Genomic DNA, 16,232 nt, shown 5'->3' with positions numbered 1-16,232 from the left:
CTCAATTGGATCCTTATTTTTGTTAATTTGATGCAAATAAATCCTTTCTGTCAATTTCATCAAACGACGTTAATGAATGTGTGACGTGGCCTGAGGACAATATTGACACGTGTAAGGCCACGTCAACATTCATTAACGCCGTTTGATGAAATTGACGGAAAGGATTTATTTGAATCAAATTAACAAAAATAAGGACCCAATTGAGACGCCAAAAAATAAAGGGACCTATTTCAAATTCTGAACAAAAATAGGGACCTATTGAGACATTAAACCTTTTCCATTTGACTAGAATATTATAATAAAATTGTAGAACAATTTGGTATTGTATGATGTTGATACAAGTCTAACTTTTTTTTTTTTATATGAATGTACTAATAGATTGATTTATACTTTGCCATATTAGATGATCTTTTAAAGAATTTTAATAAAACAAATAATTAAAATATTAGTTATAAAATTATTGAATATATTTTGGAATTTTAATTTAAATAATTTTTGGTAGATTTTGTGATAAGTTTTAATTGTCAAAATGATAAAATATTGTCAAATAAGAGTGAATGTTGTTGCCATTTTTAGTCTTTTTTAATTTTTTCTAGCAATAACATGAATGTTAAAAATATTTTTGTCACATACTATTTTTGACATATATAAATCTGTTATTTTAGTTGTTAAAATATACATCTGACTGTTATTTTAGTTGTTAAAATTTTTATTTGTGTCAGTTTTTAACCACTAAGAGAGATTATCAAATTTTGTGTGTATCTCAATATTTTTTGAAATTACAATTAATACTTTAAAAGAAAATATCTAAATTTTTCTTGTTGAGTCAAACATTTCTTTCTTTACTAAATTCATGCATTTTGAGTCAAACACTTCTTGCTTTACTAAGAAACATCCCTTGTCAAGAAAGATGAGAATAAGTTCTAGTTCAATATAAATTTTTCATCATTTTGGATCAATTAAATAATATAAATCAAATATAATCCAAATTAACAATAAAATATGACCATCGGTTAGGATAAACATGTATTTTTCTTTTTCTCAAAACAAAGTTTTGCTTATTTATATATAACAAAATCTAATCTATTTGAATTGAACAATCCAATTTAATCATATTGGTTTAAGTTAAATTTATTTATTTTTAAATTCAAACCAATCCAAAATACAAAACTTAATTGTTTTATTTATTGTTCTATCAAACTCCTTCATTCATGATCTATATATTCTATCTGGAGTTGCTATAAATAACATTATGTTTCCCCTTTTTTTTCACCATCTTGAACCGTTTTATATACAAAACCATGACAGTTATTATAAATATTGACCAAACATCATATACTTAATATGTTTTTTTAACTTAATTACCTGACATAAGTTAATGATGTTTACAATAATTTTAATTTTAAACAATGTTCCTCGTATAACATTAATGCTGAATTCCAGGTTTCGCTTATTCTTGTATGATAATTCCAAATGCCAAACAGAGTTTATCTAATTATTATATTATATAGTTCAACATTTACCATCACACGTGGTCCAATAAACGAGTGGCACATTGACGAACGATGGTGACGGACATTACCAACACCAGCAGGTAATTTTAATGAAACCGCAAGATGAAAAGCGAAAAGGACAAGGAGGCACTATATCCGGATTTAAGAATCGCGACTTTCCTTTCTCTCTCTAAACATTCTCTCTCTAGAAACCTACAGCCAAACCCTCAGCACACTTCACTGTGACAACAAGATCTAACCCTGGTACCAACTGTGTTCTTTTTTTATTCTTCTTCGTTTCTCTATGATGGGTATCACCTGTTGAATTTGTATGTTATTTTTCCTTTCTGGGATTGTTGCAATATTGTTTCTTGTTCCCTTTGTTTCGGTGTACGTCGTGGAGAAATCTGTGCAGTTTTTTTCATCTGGGTCATTTACATTTTTCCAAATTCCCCGGGTGAAAAGCTGGATTTTTATAGTTTATTGAATGCTTGAAGTTTTAATTTTTGTTAGATACAATCTCCATGGAGGAACAAGAGAAGGGTTTGTGTGGAACATCAGAATCCGCAGTGAATCATGAGGGGAAAGTGGGGGGTGAAACCCTAGAAGGGTCTGTGGATTATAGGGGTGAGGTTCAGATGGATGGTTCATTCTCGGAAGAGTTGGTTGGAGAGGGTGGGGATTGTAATGGGAAGGATGTAATGGTGGAGGTTCTGGGGTCTGATTTGTACATAGATGGTGTTTGCACGCAGGGAAATGGTGCTGAGCTAAGTGGTGAAGTGGGTGGTGGTAGATCAGTTGAGGGTTTTGGGGAGGATGTGTGGTCTGGAGAGGTAGGTGGTGGGGACTCTCAGGGTGTAGAATCTGAAGAAGGTAGGAGGGAGAATGTGGCAGTGGAAGGTAGGACCGCAATGAATGTGCCCATGGAATTGGATAATGTGGTGTTGGGGAGGGAAGATAGAGATGAAGCAGTTGTTGGTAGTGAAGTTGATGTTGCATCTTCACAGGAGGAAACTGTTTTCGATAATAGAGCTCAGAAAGAAGTGGGGACAGCAATTAGCAATATCGAAGATCCTAGTGTTGCATACATTGGGGTTGAGTGCACAAATGTAGTGGACGGGGGGGCCTCAGATCACAAGGTGACAAATAGTAGATGTGAGGATGGTTTAGGATGCCAGTTAACAGGTAGTTCTGTAAAAGGAGAGAATGTACAGAGTGAATGTGCTGAAAAGGATAATGGAGCAACAAGAGATGGAGATGATGTGACCTTAGACGAAGAGAAGAACATTGCTAAAATGCATAGTGATAAAATATTTGAGAAAGAATGTATCAGTGACAAAGTTGAATTTGAGGAAAAGTTAAATTCAGATGTTGAACAACCCATGGAGATTAATAGAGTTGATGAAGACTCCAATAATGTACCAGAAGAAGTGGTTGGTGGAACTGATGTTACAATGGATGAGACTCTTCCAACTTCTGAGGAAAAACAGTGGTTGAGAAAATGCACTAAAAGAGAACAAACGTCCGAGTCTATTCAGCTGAATTCAGACACAGGGCAGGGAATAGTTGATAAGGATTTAACAAAAGAAGAGGAATTAAACAACAATGTTTCTGAAGCTAAAGGATGTGGTTTGCTGAAGGGGACAGAAGTAGAAGTCGAAGGTCAACCAGAGACAGAAAGCACTGAAACAAAGAACCACACTTCATATATTGAAGGTAAGATCTCTGTTGATCTGGTAACTGGTACTTTTCAGCTCAGTCAGTTGTAAAAAATGTTGTAACCATGAATACACATTTTCTACCATTCCTGATAATGGTCTTTGTAATTCTGTGGATGAAGGTACATTTGTATCTTTCTAAAGTGAGAAAAATTGAGATTCTAATGAAATTTCTGTAATTGTAGATGACACTCAAATTGCAGACCAGGATAAGCTTGCCCTGATGGATGCTGGAAAGGACAAAGTCCATGATGACTCTAATATTAGGCAAAATGTTGAAGTACAAACTGGCATGTCTGAGAAGGTTGGTTCAAATGGAGCTCAGGAACTTGAAGAATTTGTTGAAGCTGGACAGAGAAAAATAGAGGGAAGAGTCACGAGACGGTCATCATTAATGAAGGCTGTGAATTCAGAACTATCTCATGCAAGATATTTGCTGCCAAAAGAAAAGGAAAGCAACTTTTCTGTGTCAAATATGGTTTGGGGAAAGGTGAGAAGCCACCCATGGTGGCCTGGGCAGATATTTGATCCCTCAGATTCGTCTGAGAAGGCAACGAAACATTATAAAAAGGACTGCTATTTGGTAGCATATTTTGGGGACAGAACATTTGCTTGGAATGAAGAATCTCAGCTAAAACCCTTTAGGACACATTTCTCTTCTATTGAAAAGCAGAGCACTTCAGAGTCATTTCAGAATGCTGTAGATTGTGCTCTAGATGAAGTAACAAGACGAGTAGAATATGGGCTATCATGTTCTTGTATACCCAAAGATACCTACAACTTAATTAAATTCCAGACTGTAGAAAACACAGGGATCCGACCGGAACTAAGTGTCAGACATGGGGTGGATGAATCTCTAAATGCAAGCACCTTTTCACCTGATAAGCTTGTAGAGTACTTGAAAAAACTATCTGAATTGCCAACTGGTGGGTTTGACCGTTTGGAGCTTGGGATTGCTAAGGCTCAGCTGCTTGCATTCTATCGCTTCAAGGGTTACTCTTGCTTGCCAGAATTACAATATTGTGGAGGTTTTGACGATGACATGGACACCTTAGTTCATGGTGATGAGAATAAGGCTATTAATTACAAGAATGATGGTCAAGTGGGTTCTGGAAATTTAAAATCCCAAAGCAGCTCTCGCCGCAAACGGAAACATAACTTGAAGGATATTATGCAAGAAACACCAAAGGAAAGAAGCTTGTCTGAACTAATGGGTGGGACTCTAGACGCTCCTGATGGTGAATATTGGTTTGATGAGAAGGTAACTGATAATCCTGTTTCACGGGGCCGTCCCAGGAAAAGGAGGACTGTTGATCACTATGGTGATGACTTTGGGCAGCAAGATGGACGGAAAACAATTTCTGTTGCAAAAGTTTCTAACACCACAAAGCCGTCATTTTTAATTGGTGACCGAATTCGTAGGGTTGCTAGTAAACTTACTGGTTCACCCACTGTGGTGAAGAGTTCTGGTGACCGGTCTCAGAGGACAGATGGTAGCACCGAAGGCATTTATGGGAATGAATTTGATGTTTCCTTTGATGAGGCTGAGAGGTCTAGTATGGTTGTTACAATAGAGTATTCATCTCTGGATGATTTGCTATCTTCACTTCATTTGGTGGCACAGGAACCTCTTGGAGATTATCGCTTCCTGAATCCTGTTATAAGTTTCTTCTCTGATTTCAGAGATTCGATAACTGTGGCTGATGATGCTGTAAAAGATATCTTTTGTACAGAACAAGTTGGCACTAAAAGGAAGCAGCCGCCTGTAGGTGGGTTGCCTGAAACATTTGAATTTGAAGATATGAGTGACACATATTGGACGGACAGGGTCATTGACAATGGCAGTGAAGTGCAAGCAGCACAACTGTCACAACCAACCCAACCAGCACGGAGAAACCGTAAAAAGGACTATGAACTTGTTTCTACTGAGCAAGGGAAGTCTGTTCCAGTTAGTCGAAGGCCCTATTCCAGGAAACAGCATTCTAACAATAATCATGTTGAGGTTCCTCAAAAGCCTGCTGGTTATATAAATGAGAATGCCCCTGCTGAACTTGTTATGAATTTTGCTGAATTGGGTTCTGTTCCCTCAGAAACAAACCTTAATAGAATGTTTAGGCGTTTTGGACCTCTAAAGGAAGCTGAGACAGAAGTTGATACAGTAAGCAGCCGGGCAAGAGTGGTTTTCAAAAAGTGTTCTGATGCAGAGGTTGCTTGTAGTAGTGCTCAAAAGTTCAACATATTTGGTCAAATACTTGTGAATTACCAGCTTAACTATACTCCAAGTGCATTGTTCAAAGCTTCGTCTGTTGCTACAACCCAGGACCACGAGATGCATTTTGATCTCTCCAATTTTGAAGTTAATCTTGGTAAGTAATCTAAATTACTATTTCATACTCAATATGTTAATTGATTCACTTTTAGGCTACAGTTATTTTATGCTATTGTTTGGGGTATTATGCACTAGCTTCAGGAAAAAAGTATGCTTGGGGATCCTGTTATCATGTAAAACGCTGTACCTTGAAGTGAGTTTGTTTGAAAATTTAGGTAGTTGGGGTGTGCATCCACCCTTACTTAGATCTAAGTTGCTTCTGGTCTTATTAATCTTCTAAATTCATATAAGGCTGGATACATAATCCTTGCTCATTTTATGGACGAACTACTTTAGTGGAGCCCACATCTTAGTTATCCAGGTATAGTTTTCATTTAGTGGTTGATTGAATTATTCAATAACCTTAATTTAGGGTAAATACATACTTATAAAGAAACATTCTAGCAGACTAATAAAATAGAATAGGCTTAATACCCTATTTTGTCCCCAGTTTCGCTCGACAATGTCAAATTAGTCCATCCTTTAAAACGTGCGTCAATTACGTCCCTACTTAATAAAATTTATATCAATGAAATCCCTTCCGTTAAATCCGTACAAACGACGTTAATTATTTTTCTCTCTTTTCTATTAACGCCGTTTGTACGGATTTAACGGAAGGGATTTCATTGATATAAATTTTATTAAGTAGGGACGTAATTGACGCACGTTTTAAAGGATGGACTAATTTGACATTGTGGAGCGAAACTGGGGACAAAATAGGGTATTAAGCCAATAGAATACAATCAAGATTAGCATGCTCAGGATTTGAATCTAATTTCTATTGACGCATCAGTGTAAAACTTTTTTACCCAACCAAATGAAATTTTTTATGTTGCCACATCCTTCTGTTAATTTATTTTGATGTGGCAATAAGGTGAATTCCAACTGGATGTCTATGAAAAAAAAAATTTACAGTGCTTATAAATTAAACGCATGAGCTCATACCTTCCCTTAAACTTTTGAAGGAATGAAATACTTGAGATAAAAATATGTTCTTGAGGGCTTGAAAGACACCTCTCATGTTCTGTTATTTATATAGATAAAGAGTTGATACAATAGAGAGATAGAAGGTCAAGTCACTGTCCTAGACTACTAGGTACAATGATTAGAGATAACCCAACACACTACCCCTTATTTTAGTTCCACTGACTACACTAACAAGTAGACTTAGTAATTATTCTAACAGAAATGATTGTCTAGCTACAGTTTGAGACTACTAAAGGAAAAACATTATTTAGAAAAGAACAAGGGTTTATGAAGTAGATTCAACTAATTTGATCATAGAAATTTATGAAGAACACATGAAAGATGAAATCTGTTTTTGAGCAAAGCAAAATTTCAACAAAATAAACGCAGAACTCAAATACAAGACAACTATTTGTTGAAGATGTAATGAAATCACAAAACAACGCAAGAGTCATATGGATTTCATGGAATGAATCTCATGAACAAAAGTGGTTATGAAACCCATTCTTGAAGCTTCAAGACTTGGCCAAATGATGAATGCATTGAATTGATTTCAATGCTTGCGGAAATTAAATTGCATTGGAAAAAAAAAATTAAAGGACAAATGATAATAAAAGGTGGAAAGAGATAGGAATGTAGAACATGCCACTTGAACAAGTTCAAGATAAGTGAAAAGAGCCAGTACTTAAATGCAAGAGATTCAAGATAAAGATCAAAGAGATATATTCATACCTCATGGTGAGAAAACTCACCGCCAAGCTTCTCTGATTCATTCAATTTCTCAAATTTGTGATTTATACAGTGAAGTCACCTGCATAAAAGAGAAGTGACTTAACATCTAAAACTTTAACAAGAAGCTTTTGTGGTGTTTGGTTACAATACTAGGCTATACTATCTTTGTCATTGTTGATGCCAATGCATCCTACTTATTTGTCTGGGAGCAAGCATTCTTTAAAATTTGATTGGTAAATATAAATCATTTGGTTTCTTTGGTAGACAAAGGATTTTTAATTCTGCTATCCCTTGTTTAGCTACCAGCATGATTAATGATCCCTCAATGCTATTGTAAGTGTAAAGAGTTGCATTGCGAACACTTAAAATATAAACGGAGAAAATGTCATTTATTTGTTTGCGTCATTTAGAACTAATTTACTATGAACTATAAATGATATTTATGATTCTCATTTTAGGGAGTGTTGATGATGATGTCGTGGCAAGTTTGACCGAATGAACAGCGAAAGCATATTTTCACCAAGTGGCATCTGTAGTAGGTAGGTAACCGGAGAATGTTAATTCATCTGGTCATCCATTTTTCTGTTAAGAGATATTTTTGGTTGTATCATTCCTTTTATTGTAGTTCTGTAGTTTGTAATTCATTTTCTAGTTTTCTGTATAGCCTTGTCACTGACCCTCTTTTTGTAGTTGCCATCATTCTCCAGCCTGATTGTTTTCAATTCTCTAGTCTGAACACTGGTTCTGTATCAATATCAATGCTACATATAATAGTCATAGGCAATTATAGTTAACCTTTAGTTGTTGCTAGTCATTTTGGTTATGTTTGTGCTCAGTCAGTAAAGACCATTAGTATGTTAATCGTTAACTTATGCTTGACTAAATTTTCATATAAAACATTTTTTATGAGTGGTTACAGTATAATAGGCATGTGATATTTAGCAGATCTCGAGTACTTAGCAAATGTTTGGTCGATATTATTTTTGATGAATTAATGACTTTTCATAACAAGCTTTCTCTGGAAGTTAGCAAAACTAATTAATATTTTGAGATAAATCAAATATGTACTTGTTTCAGTGACTTGATTAAATAATATGGAGGAAGAACATTGTATTCTACCTAGACTGTTGTGCTTTTGATTAACCTGTGTGTATATCACCATAAAGGAAGCTATTTTGAATGTCAAGCTGGTGAAGAAGTTAGTGGGGGATGACAACCGTAGCAAAGATGAATAATGTTGATCTTTTCCACAAGAGAAAAAGTATCATAGTAGTTGAAACCATAAATTTGAGTGTATCCCTTAGCTAGTAGATGAGCTTTGAGATGATCCACTTCACTAGTAAGACCTACCTTAACATGTAGTCTCATCTACAACCCACAAGGTTCTTAATAGGATGAAGGGTGTTAAAATGGAATACAGGAATATGTATTAATTGAGGTTTTAAACACCTCTACACTTACATTTATAGAAAACAAAATAACTAACCACACTCCTTTCCAACTCACTCTTAGTTGGAACACACTTGAACACAACTCATACACACATAACTCATACACAATAACCAATAATTCTAACACTCCCCCTCAGGCTGGAGCATACAAATTGTATGAATCAAGCTTGGAATAATTGAACTCGGTTTTGAACTGGATGATTTGTCTTCAAGAGTGTGAGGCAAATAGAGATGGGTTATCACATGTCAATGAACTAACAACAGCTTGTGAAACTTCAACTTCAAAAGTGGATGAAGGAGAGCAGCGGTGGACAATGACAAACTGCAAGGACTGAATCCCCATCAATGATGGATGAGTGACGGGATCTGCAGTGGCTGAAAGCTATAAAACTGCAGGGACTACACTAAATCCCCATCAATGATGGATGGGTGATGGGATCAACAGTAGTAAAAGCTACAAAACTGCAGGGGTTACACCCAGGGACTACACCCATGCTAAACTGCCATACTTGGTTTGCAGGATGGGTGATGGGATCAACAGTAGTAGCTGAAAGTTACAAAACTGCAGGGACTACACCCATGGTGGACTGACATTTCCTTTGCAGTGTTGTCTTGGAACGATACTCCCTGTCAGTGTGAACGGCACGGCGGAAACGGTGAAATTGTTGACTGAGATTGGAAGTATCACAGTTGCTGGTCCGAAGATCAAAAAGATTTGTAATCTTAAGAAATTGACAAAGCGGCAAATATAGTGAGAAAAAGGCAAGAACAACAACACAAAAGCGAAACCCCCTACGGCAGAGCTGGAGGATGACGAAAGCGTTAAAAGGTAGGACTAGGCGCTGGTCCATCAACGGCGGAGACGAAGACAGACGAAGATGGCAACAATGGCTGCTCTGGAGGGTCTGAACAGAGAGAGGGAGGTCCGGCGAGACGATTGGCAGCGGCGTGGTTTGATGCCGACGCCGAGAAGGCGGCGCGTGATGAACACGCTTCCGAGATCTACCGGAGAGAGGAGGCGCGTGACGGAGCATGCGGACGAGACATAGACGACGACCACCAGGGTTAGGTCGCGCCTGAAGAGACGGTCCAGATCCACTGGACACCGGTCGGAACTGTGACGGTGGCCGGCGAGAAGGCAGCGCGTGACAAACACACACCCGAGACTAGCTGAAGACAGGCGGCGCGTGGAAGCGCGTGAAGAGGAGTTTGGTCTTGACTCTGATGAGGTTGGCCGTCGCTCGAGGAGACGGTCCAGATCCGCTGGTCACCGGTCGAAACTGTGACGGTGGCTGGCGTAGATCGGAGAGATCTGATACTCGTGGCGGCGCGTGAGGGAGAAGTAGCTTCCGAAACTGACGTGGTTGGCCGTCGCTCGAAGAGATTGTCCAGATCCGTTGGTCACCCGTCGAAACTGTGACAGTGGCCGGCGGCGGACAGTGGCTGGCGATGGCGGAGAGGGGCGATCGATTGGGTTGCGGCTTGCGACGACTAACTGTTATGGAGGGAGTGTCTTTCTAGGGTTCCCAGGAGACTTTAGGTCTCTTTGATTCTGGGTGTTGAGATTTAAGAAGAGAAAATGGATCTTATGAAATTTTTAGGGGCTGTCGGCGGCTGGCCGCCGACAGACAGTAAAGACCACCAAAAGAGATCAGAGAACCTGCTCTGATACCATGTATTACTAAACAACATTATAGTATTTTTAAAGATCAAATTGTCAACCTCCTTAATTAGAAGTAGGAAATAATTACAATTGTTGGAGATGGTATTAGAGCTATTCAAAGTCTATCTTAGTGATATTTGTTGTTTGTTTGGTCTATCATGCCATCTGTTGTTAGTTACCTATTAATGTCCAGTTCAATGCTCAGAATCAGAGTGCGAAAGTGTGTTGAAGATCTCACATTGACTAGAGAGAAGGTGAATTTATAGTATATAAGTGAGCGTAAACTTTACCTTACAAGTCAATTTTGTAAGATTTAGCTAGACTTAAAGTCCAGTTAATAATAATAAAAACATAAAAAAATGGTAAGAAAACAATAAAGGGTTGGTGTTGATGGGTTATAAGTCAACCCATTTTGAACTTGACTTGAACTTGTTTAGTCCATGAGTTAATTGAGTTGGTTCAATATGACCCATATTTAAAAAAAAAGTGAATTTACTTCAAGTAAAGGAATTAACAACAAAGTTCACATAACTGTTTAAAGAACAAGCCAATCAACTTAGAGAGATTAAATTGTCAGGACGATGAAGATGATTAGAACAATTTACAATTTATATTTAGTGAAGCGAATGAAGGAACTTGTCATTTTGAATCCATTGGCAACAATGAGAGGAGAAATTTTTGTGTACAAAATGGAGAAAAATAAAGAAATGTTATTGGAGATATGGATCAAGGCACTTGAATCAAGAATTCATGAATTATGATCTTCCACATGTTGAGAAATACATGCTATTAACACACTTGACATTGAAGAGGATTGATCTTGATTGATTGATTTTTCAGACGTGTATCTCAAAAGTTCTCGGTACTTTTCACTAGAAGTTTTAGATTATGATTTTTTCAAATTTAGACATATATGAGCAATTTAATCTAAAAACCCATGGAAGGAATAACAATTTTCTTAGGCATTGCAATAGTAGCATTGGTGATGTCTACTCAACATTTGAAAGGTCATAATCCATGAATTCTTGAATTAACTTCCACATGTTGATGAAAAGGGTTTGTCATTGTAGAAGTTGCAATAACTTGAGGATGATTATCATCTTTCATCAGGTTAGGCACTCAAACGAGTCTAGTAATTAAACCCTTTTAGTTAGAATTTGATTACATAGATGATCAAAATATGAATGTAGGCTTTTCTCATAATCATATTATATGTATCAAATTTCTTGTCAAGTTCCTCTAGTCAGTCACTATAAATGTCTTAACTTCTATTGCAACCCTAGCCTTTGGCATTTGTGAGAGCATACCATGGTTGGTCATTGTTAGAGAAGTTATACTCTTTAAGTTGCATCAAAGGAATGCTAAATATCAGTAGCAGAGGATCTTGTTCATTCTTCCAAAAATAGAAACATGTTTTGAATGATCTATAAGCATCTTTGAAACATTAGAACAGTGCTGAGAAAGAATGTGTCCCAACACCGCTAGATCAATGAAATGATGTCAAAAACGAAGAGAAAAGAGGAGGGTGTCGTCAAGTGGTGTCGACATCGAGAAGGTGTTGCGGGTGGTCCACGTCGATGATTGGTTGGTCGTGCACGTAACCCTGACTTTCAACAGAACGATATCAAACCCAAAGGCGGTGGTGGTATCGGTGATGACAAACTTTGCTAGAGACAATGAAGGAGAAGACAAAGTACCACTATTGGGCCTGAGATACCACAACGAGTTTTTAAAAACTAGTTTTTTTTTTTTTTATTGAACTCTTCCTTCTTACTTTTCTTCTCAAAAGAGTGCAATGGAGGACGAAGATGCAGTGACAGCAATGGGGTGAAGCAGTGAGGGACAATATTTTATTATGTTATTGTTGATATAAGGTGCGGTTACTCATTATGGAGGTGTAGTAAGAAAAAGTCCAAAAGGAAACATGGGAATAAAATATAACAACGTTTCAAATTTTTTAGAAGATTGATACATTTAATTTTTTTTATTAGTCAACAATCATGTGAAGCATAAATAATTTCAATAGTTTATAGTAAAATTCCAAATGAGAAATTGGTTTTTTAGCTGATTTTTATATGTTTATTTGGCTTAAATACTAAGTTTTCCTTGTTATGTTTTGGTCTTCGTTTCGATGAGAGTTTGGATGAAATTTTTTAGAATATAATTTTTTTTTCTAAAAAAGTTGAAATGCATTTTGTGAAAATAAATTGTTTGGAAAAGACACTTTTTAAAAAAAAAATTAATATTTTAGGAATTTATGATAATAATTTTCATTACATAATATTAGAGAAATTTAAATTATTGTTAAGAAGGAATTTAAAATCCTTTATACTTTCAAATTTATGTTTCTTTTTTTCATATTCTCTCTGTAATTAGGTTTCGATCACAATATCATTTCTTTCGAGTTAAAATTAATTATGGATATTCTTCATTACTATTATTGAAGTTATTATTTTGATCGCTAATATTGGTCAAAGTTTTCATTATTAATATTAATATTTTTTTTTGAATAAAATTTGTAGTGGTTAATTGTTTACATTTATAAGTATTATTTTTTAATGGATGTCTTACTATTATTTGATGGTTATTTGTAATTAGTATTTTATACTTTTTGATAATTAGAATATTCTATTAAAAATATTAATAAATTTAGACTACTTTATTGAAATAAAGAAGTTGAAAGAATAAACATTTAGAAATGAAAGTGATTCGAATTCAATATTTTTAAATTTTTTGAAACCTGTATTTTTTTTTTATCCAAATGTAAGTTTTTTTTAAATAAAAAAAAAAGACTCTAGTTTGATACTTTAAATGTTGTAGAATTAGTGAAACATGATCACTACCACAAAAAAAAAGTTGTCTATCATACAAAAACTACAAACTACGAGAACAAAAATTGTCAAGATAAAAAATAAAGATATCATATACGTTTGAATTTAATATGGTTCAATTAAAGTGTTAATGAATTTCAATACGTGCTTACAAGTAAATTTCAATAACAAGTTCTTCCTCTAACGAGTTTTTTTTTCCAAACAACTTAATAAATCTTACAATTCAAATTTACGCTTTCAATAACTTTATAAGTTTAAACCCTTTAGTTGTTTCTATTTTTGTGTGTCTTTCCCATTTTGATCCCTTTTTTTGGAATCTCCATTTTGAGTCCTTAAAAGTGCTAATTTGAATTAATTGAACCCATGCCGTTAAATTTACTTAATGGGGTTAAGTTTTTGCATAGGTGGGAGGTTGATGTGTCCATTTTTTAAAACGTGGCATGCGGAGAGTTGAAATGTGGAATTTGGCAACTTGTTAAATTTTAATAAGATGGATTTCTGAAATGGGATTTAGGGTTGAATGAACTTAAATATGGGATTTCATTCGTGATTAAAAATCTGAGACGAATGTGGTTGTGAGAGGAATGTGGTTCTGAACCTTGCGCAAGCACGTGAAGTTTCCAAACCCTATTTGGTTAATTAGGGTTCATTGTTGAAGATTGGCAAGCACGTGAAGTTTCCAAACATGGAAATGCGAAAGTAGAAGACGCAACAATGTAGATGTGTCATTCGTGTTCATCTTTCACTTGCAATGAGTGTCGAAGAAAACATTTGCGGTTTGTGAGATCTCGTGGAGATGGAGGGTGGAACAGGAATGAGGCTTCGCTGATCTGCCATTGGGAGAGAAGTCTATGTTGAGGACTGCAAAAACCAGTAAGAATCGAGGCAAACAATTCTGGGGTTGCCCTAGGTATAAGGTTGGAAGTGAAAATGGTGGATGCAACTACTTCAGATGGTGTAATGATTGAGGAATTGAAGAAAGTGTTAGCTGTGAGGTGTAGGAAGCAAATGATGAGAGGTTGCTGAAGAGTTTTGAAAATGAAAGTAATAAGAAGATAGTTGGTGTGCAGAAAGTTGTGATGGGTCTTCAAAGGTGGATGAAATTTTTGGTTGGGGTTGTTAGTGTTCTATGTGTAATGAACATCATTATATTTGCAATGTTGATGGGAAGGGCTTGATAATTTATGTGTAGGTGTAATGTAGGTCTGTTTTGGTATTAGTTGTAGGCTTGATAATGTTAATGTAGTTCTGTTTAATGTAGAGGTTGCAATGTATTTATGTTTTCTGCTATGAAGATGTATCACTTTCAGATGTTTAATGAAATGAAAATTTGAAAAAAATGAGTTCAATTGAAAATTTAGTTTCAATTTTATGTCGGCAGTTGCCCTATATATAGCATAAAATGTGCATAGAACCTGTAAAACAGTGCTCAATAAAGGCTCCATCAACAATTGAGAACACATAACTACAAACATACACAATACACGAGTAAAATAATACTACTATCTTGGGACCTGGATAAACAACTGAAAGAGGATACTTTGGTCTATTACAATAAAGAAACTACTTGCAATAAAGAAACTGCCAATGTCAAATTGAAGAAGTTGTATATTAATACCAAAAAGTAGTCATCCATTGTTCTTGCAAATACCATTAAATAGGATACTTTGGACAATTACATACTGAAACATAAAACATTGTTTATAAAACATGTCTGAAGCGGTTCTTCTCCATATAACATTGGGCAATTACATACTGAAACATAAAGCATTGTTTATTACATTTGCTACCAATAAAACATATAACATTTTTCAAGTATGAAGTGGTTCTTCTCCATGTGGTTGACCCTCAAGCAATGAACTGGGTTGTTGTTCCTCTTCTTGCACTTGGTTTCTCTTTGGGCAGTTTTTTTTTTTGTTGTGACACATTTCCCTACACATGCTACATCTCTTCAGTAATCCCCCTTTTAACATTCTAGTGCTATTTTTCTTCAACTCCCATTGCTCTAACCTCATTTTCTTCTTAGGACCACCATGCATCTTTATTTTTGATGGAGGCATGACATTTGGATATTGGGTTACCTCCCACAGGTTGTTTCCATTAATGGGATAGATAATGAAGGAATAAATTTCTTCATACGTTGATTTTTGAAAGCATACAGGTATGTAGTCCTTTGCATCTATGTTGAGAACCCTCATTGCTGCCAATGCATGAACACAAGGTATTCCACTGATGCTACATTTCCTGCAGGAGCATAAATATTGATCTATATCCACCACAAACTTGTCCCCACTTTGGGACACATGTCTGACTTCAAATAGCCTTTGTGCAGACCAACTGTGAACATAAGCCAACATTAGTTATATGATACCTGTGAACATAAACAACGAAATACATATCGCATAATTCTTAGATACTTAGGAATCCAATTCTTTGTTAGTAGTGCCTCCTTTTGTAGTCTACTCAGTATTTTTGGACAAATTGTTGACTTAAATGACCTTACCCTAGACCTATTAGTTGCCCATCTCTTCATCATGTACAATCTGATTTCCTCCAACATTGTAATAATTGGTTTTGTCCTCGTATTACCAAAACACTATTAAAGGCTTCTGGCATGTTATTTACCAAGGTATCACATTGAGTTGTGCTTGTGAACCTTGATCTGGATCAAAACCTTCAATGAAGATGTATGTCATACAACGACTATGTAAAATAATCACAAACTAAAAGATAAGTAAAATATATGTAAACTGAAGGTGCAAAACCTTGGAGGAATAACCATCAAGTGTCGAAAAACATCTTGGTCCACCTCTTGGATACTTCTCATCTCGTTCTCCCATTTTTATGGATGGGTTGCTGTAGCTACCCTCCACATAAGCTTATTAAGATTATTTCCAGGAAATTTCTTCCTGAAGTTGGCATATAAATGCCTTACACAAAATTTGCCTCCACATAAGCTTATTAAGATTATTTCCAGGAAATTTCTTCCTGAAGTTGGCATATAAATGCC

The 16,232-nt window shown here is 35.8% G+C and overlaps 1 protein-coding gene across 2 annotated transcripts; it reads left to right on the top strand.

The window, feature by feature from the left end:
* Positions 1 to 1,634: 1,634 nt before the first annotated feature.
* On the top strand, positions 1,635 to 8,091 carry LOC124842776 (uncharacterized). Of its 2 annotated transcripts, none has more exons than XM_047319338.2 (4): positions 1,635 to 1,757; positions 2,007 to 3,209; positions 3,397 to 5,577; positions 7,736 to 8,091. In XM_047319338.2, the coding sequence occupies exons 2-4, from the start codon at positions 2,018 to 2,020 to the stop codon at positions 7,774 to 7,776; spliced, it is 3,414 nt and encodes a 1,137-aa protein (XP_047175294.1). In that variant the 5' UTR covers positions 1,635 to 1,757; positions 2,007 to 2,017; the 3' UTR covers positions 7,777 to 8,091. The 2 variants fall into 2 exon arrangements, with proteins under 2 accessions (XP_047175294.1, XP_087952419.1); XM_088096293.1 differs by having other exon boundaries at positions 1,668 to 1,822.
* The last annotated feature ends 8,141 nt before the right edge of the window (positions 8,092 to 16,232 follow it).

Source organism: Vigna umbellata, chromosome 8 (genome assembly GCF_029865625.1).
Source record: "Vigna umbellata cultivar VRB3 chromosome 8, Vumbellata_1.0, whole genome shotgun sequence".
NCBI lineage: Eukaryota > Viridiplantae > Streptophyta > Magnoliopsida > Fabales > Fabaceae > Vigna > Vigna umbellata.
This window is presented reverse-complemented; position numbering and strand designations above follow the sequence as displayed.

Bases quoted from the DNA above. Each gene is read 5' to 3' on its own strand.
- LOC124842776 (XM_047319338.2), top strand. From the start codon at position 2,018: ATGGAGGAACAAGAGAAGGGTTTGTGTGGAACATCAGAATCCGCAGTG. The intron at 3,210-3,396 runs GTAAGATCTCTG...CTGTAATTGTAG, and splicing joins CCACACTTCATATATTGAAG to ATGACACTCAAATTGCAGAC. The intron at 5,578-7,735 runs GTAAGTAATCTA...TTCTCATTTTAG, and splicing joins CAATTTTGAAGTTAATCTTG to GGAGTGTTGATGATGATGTC.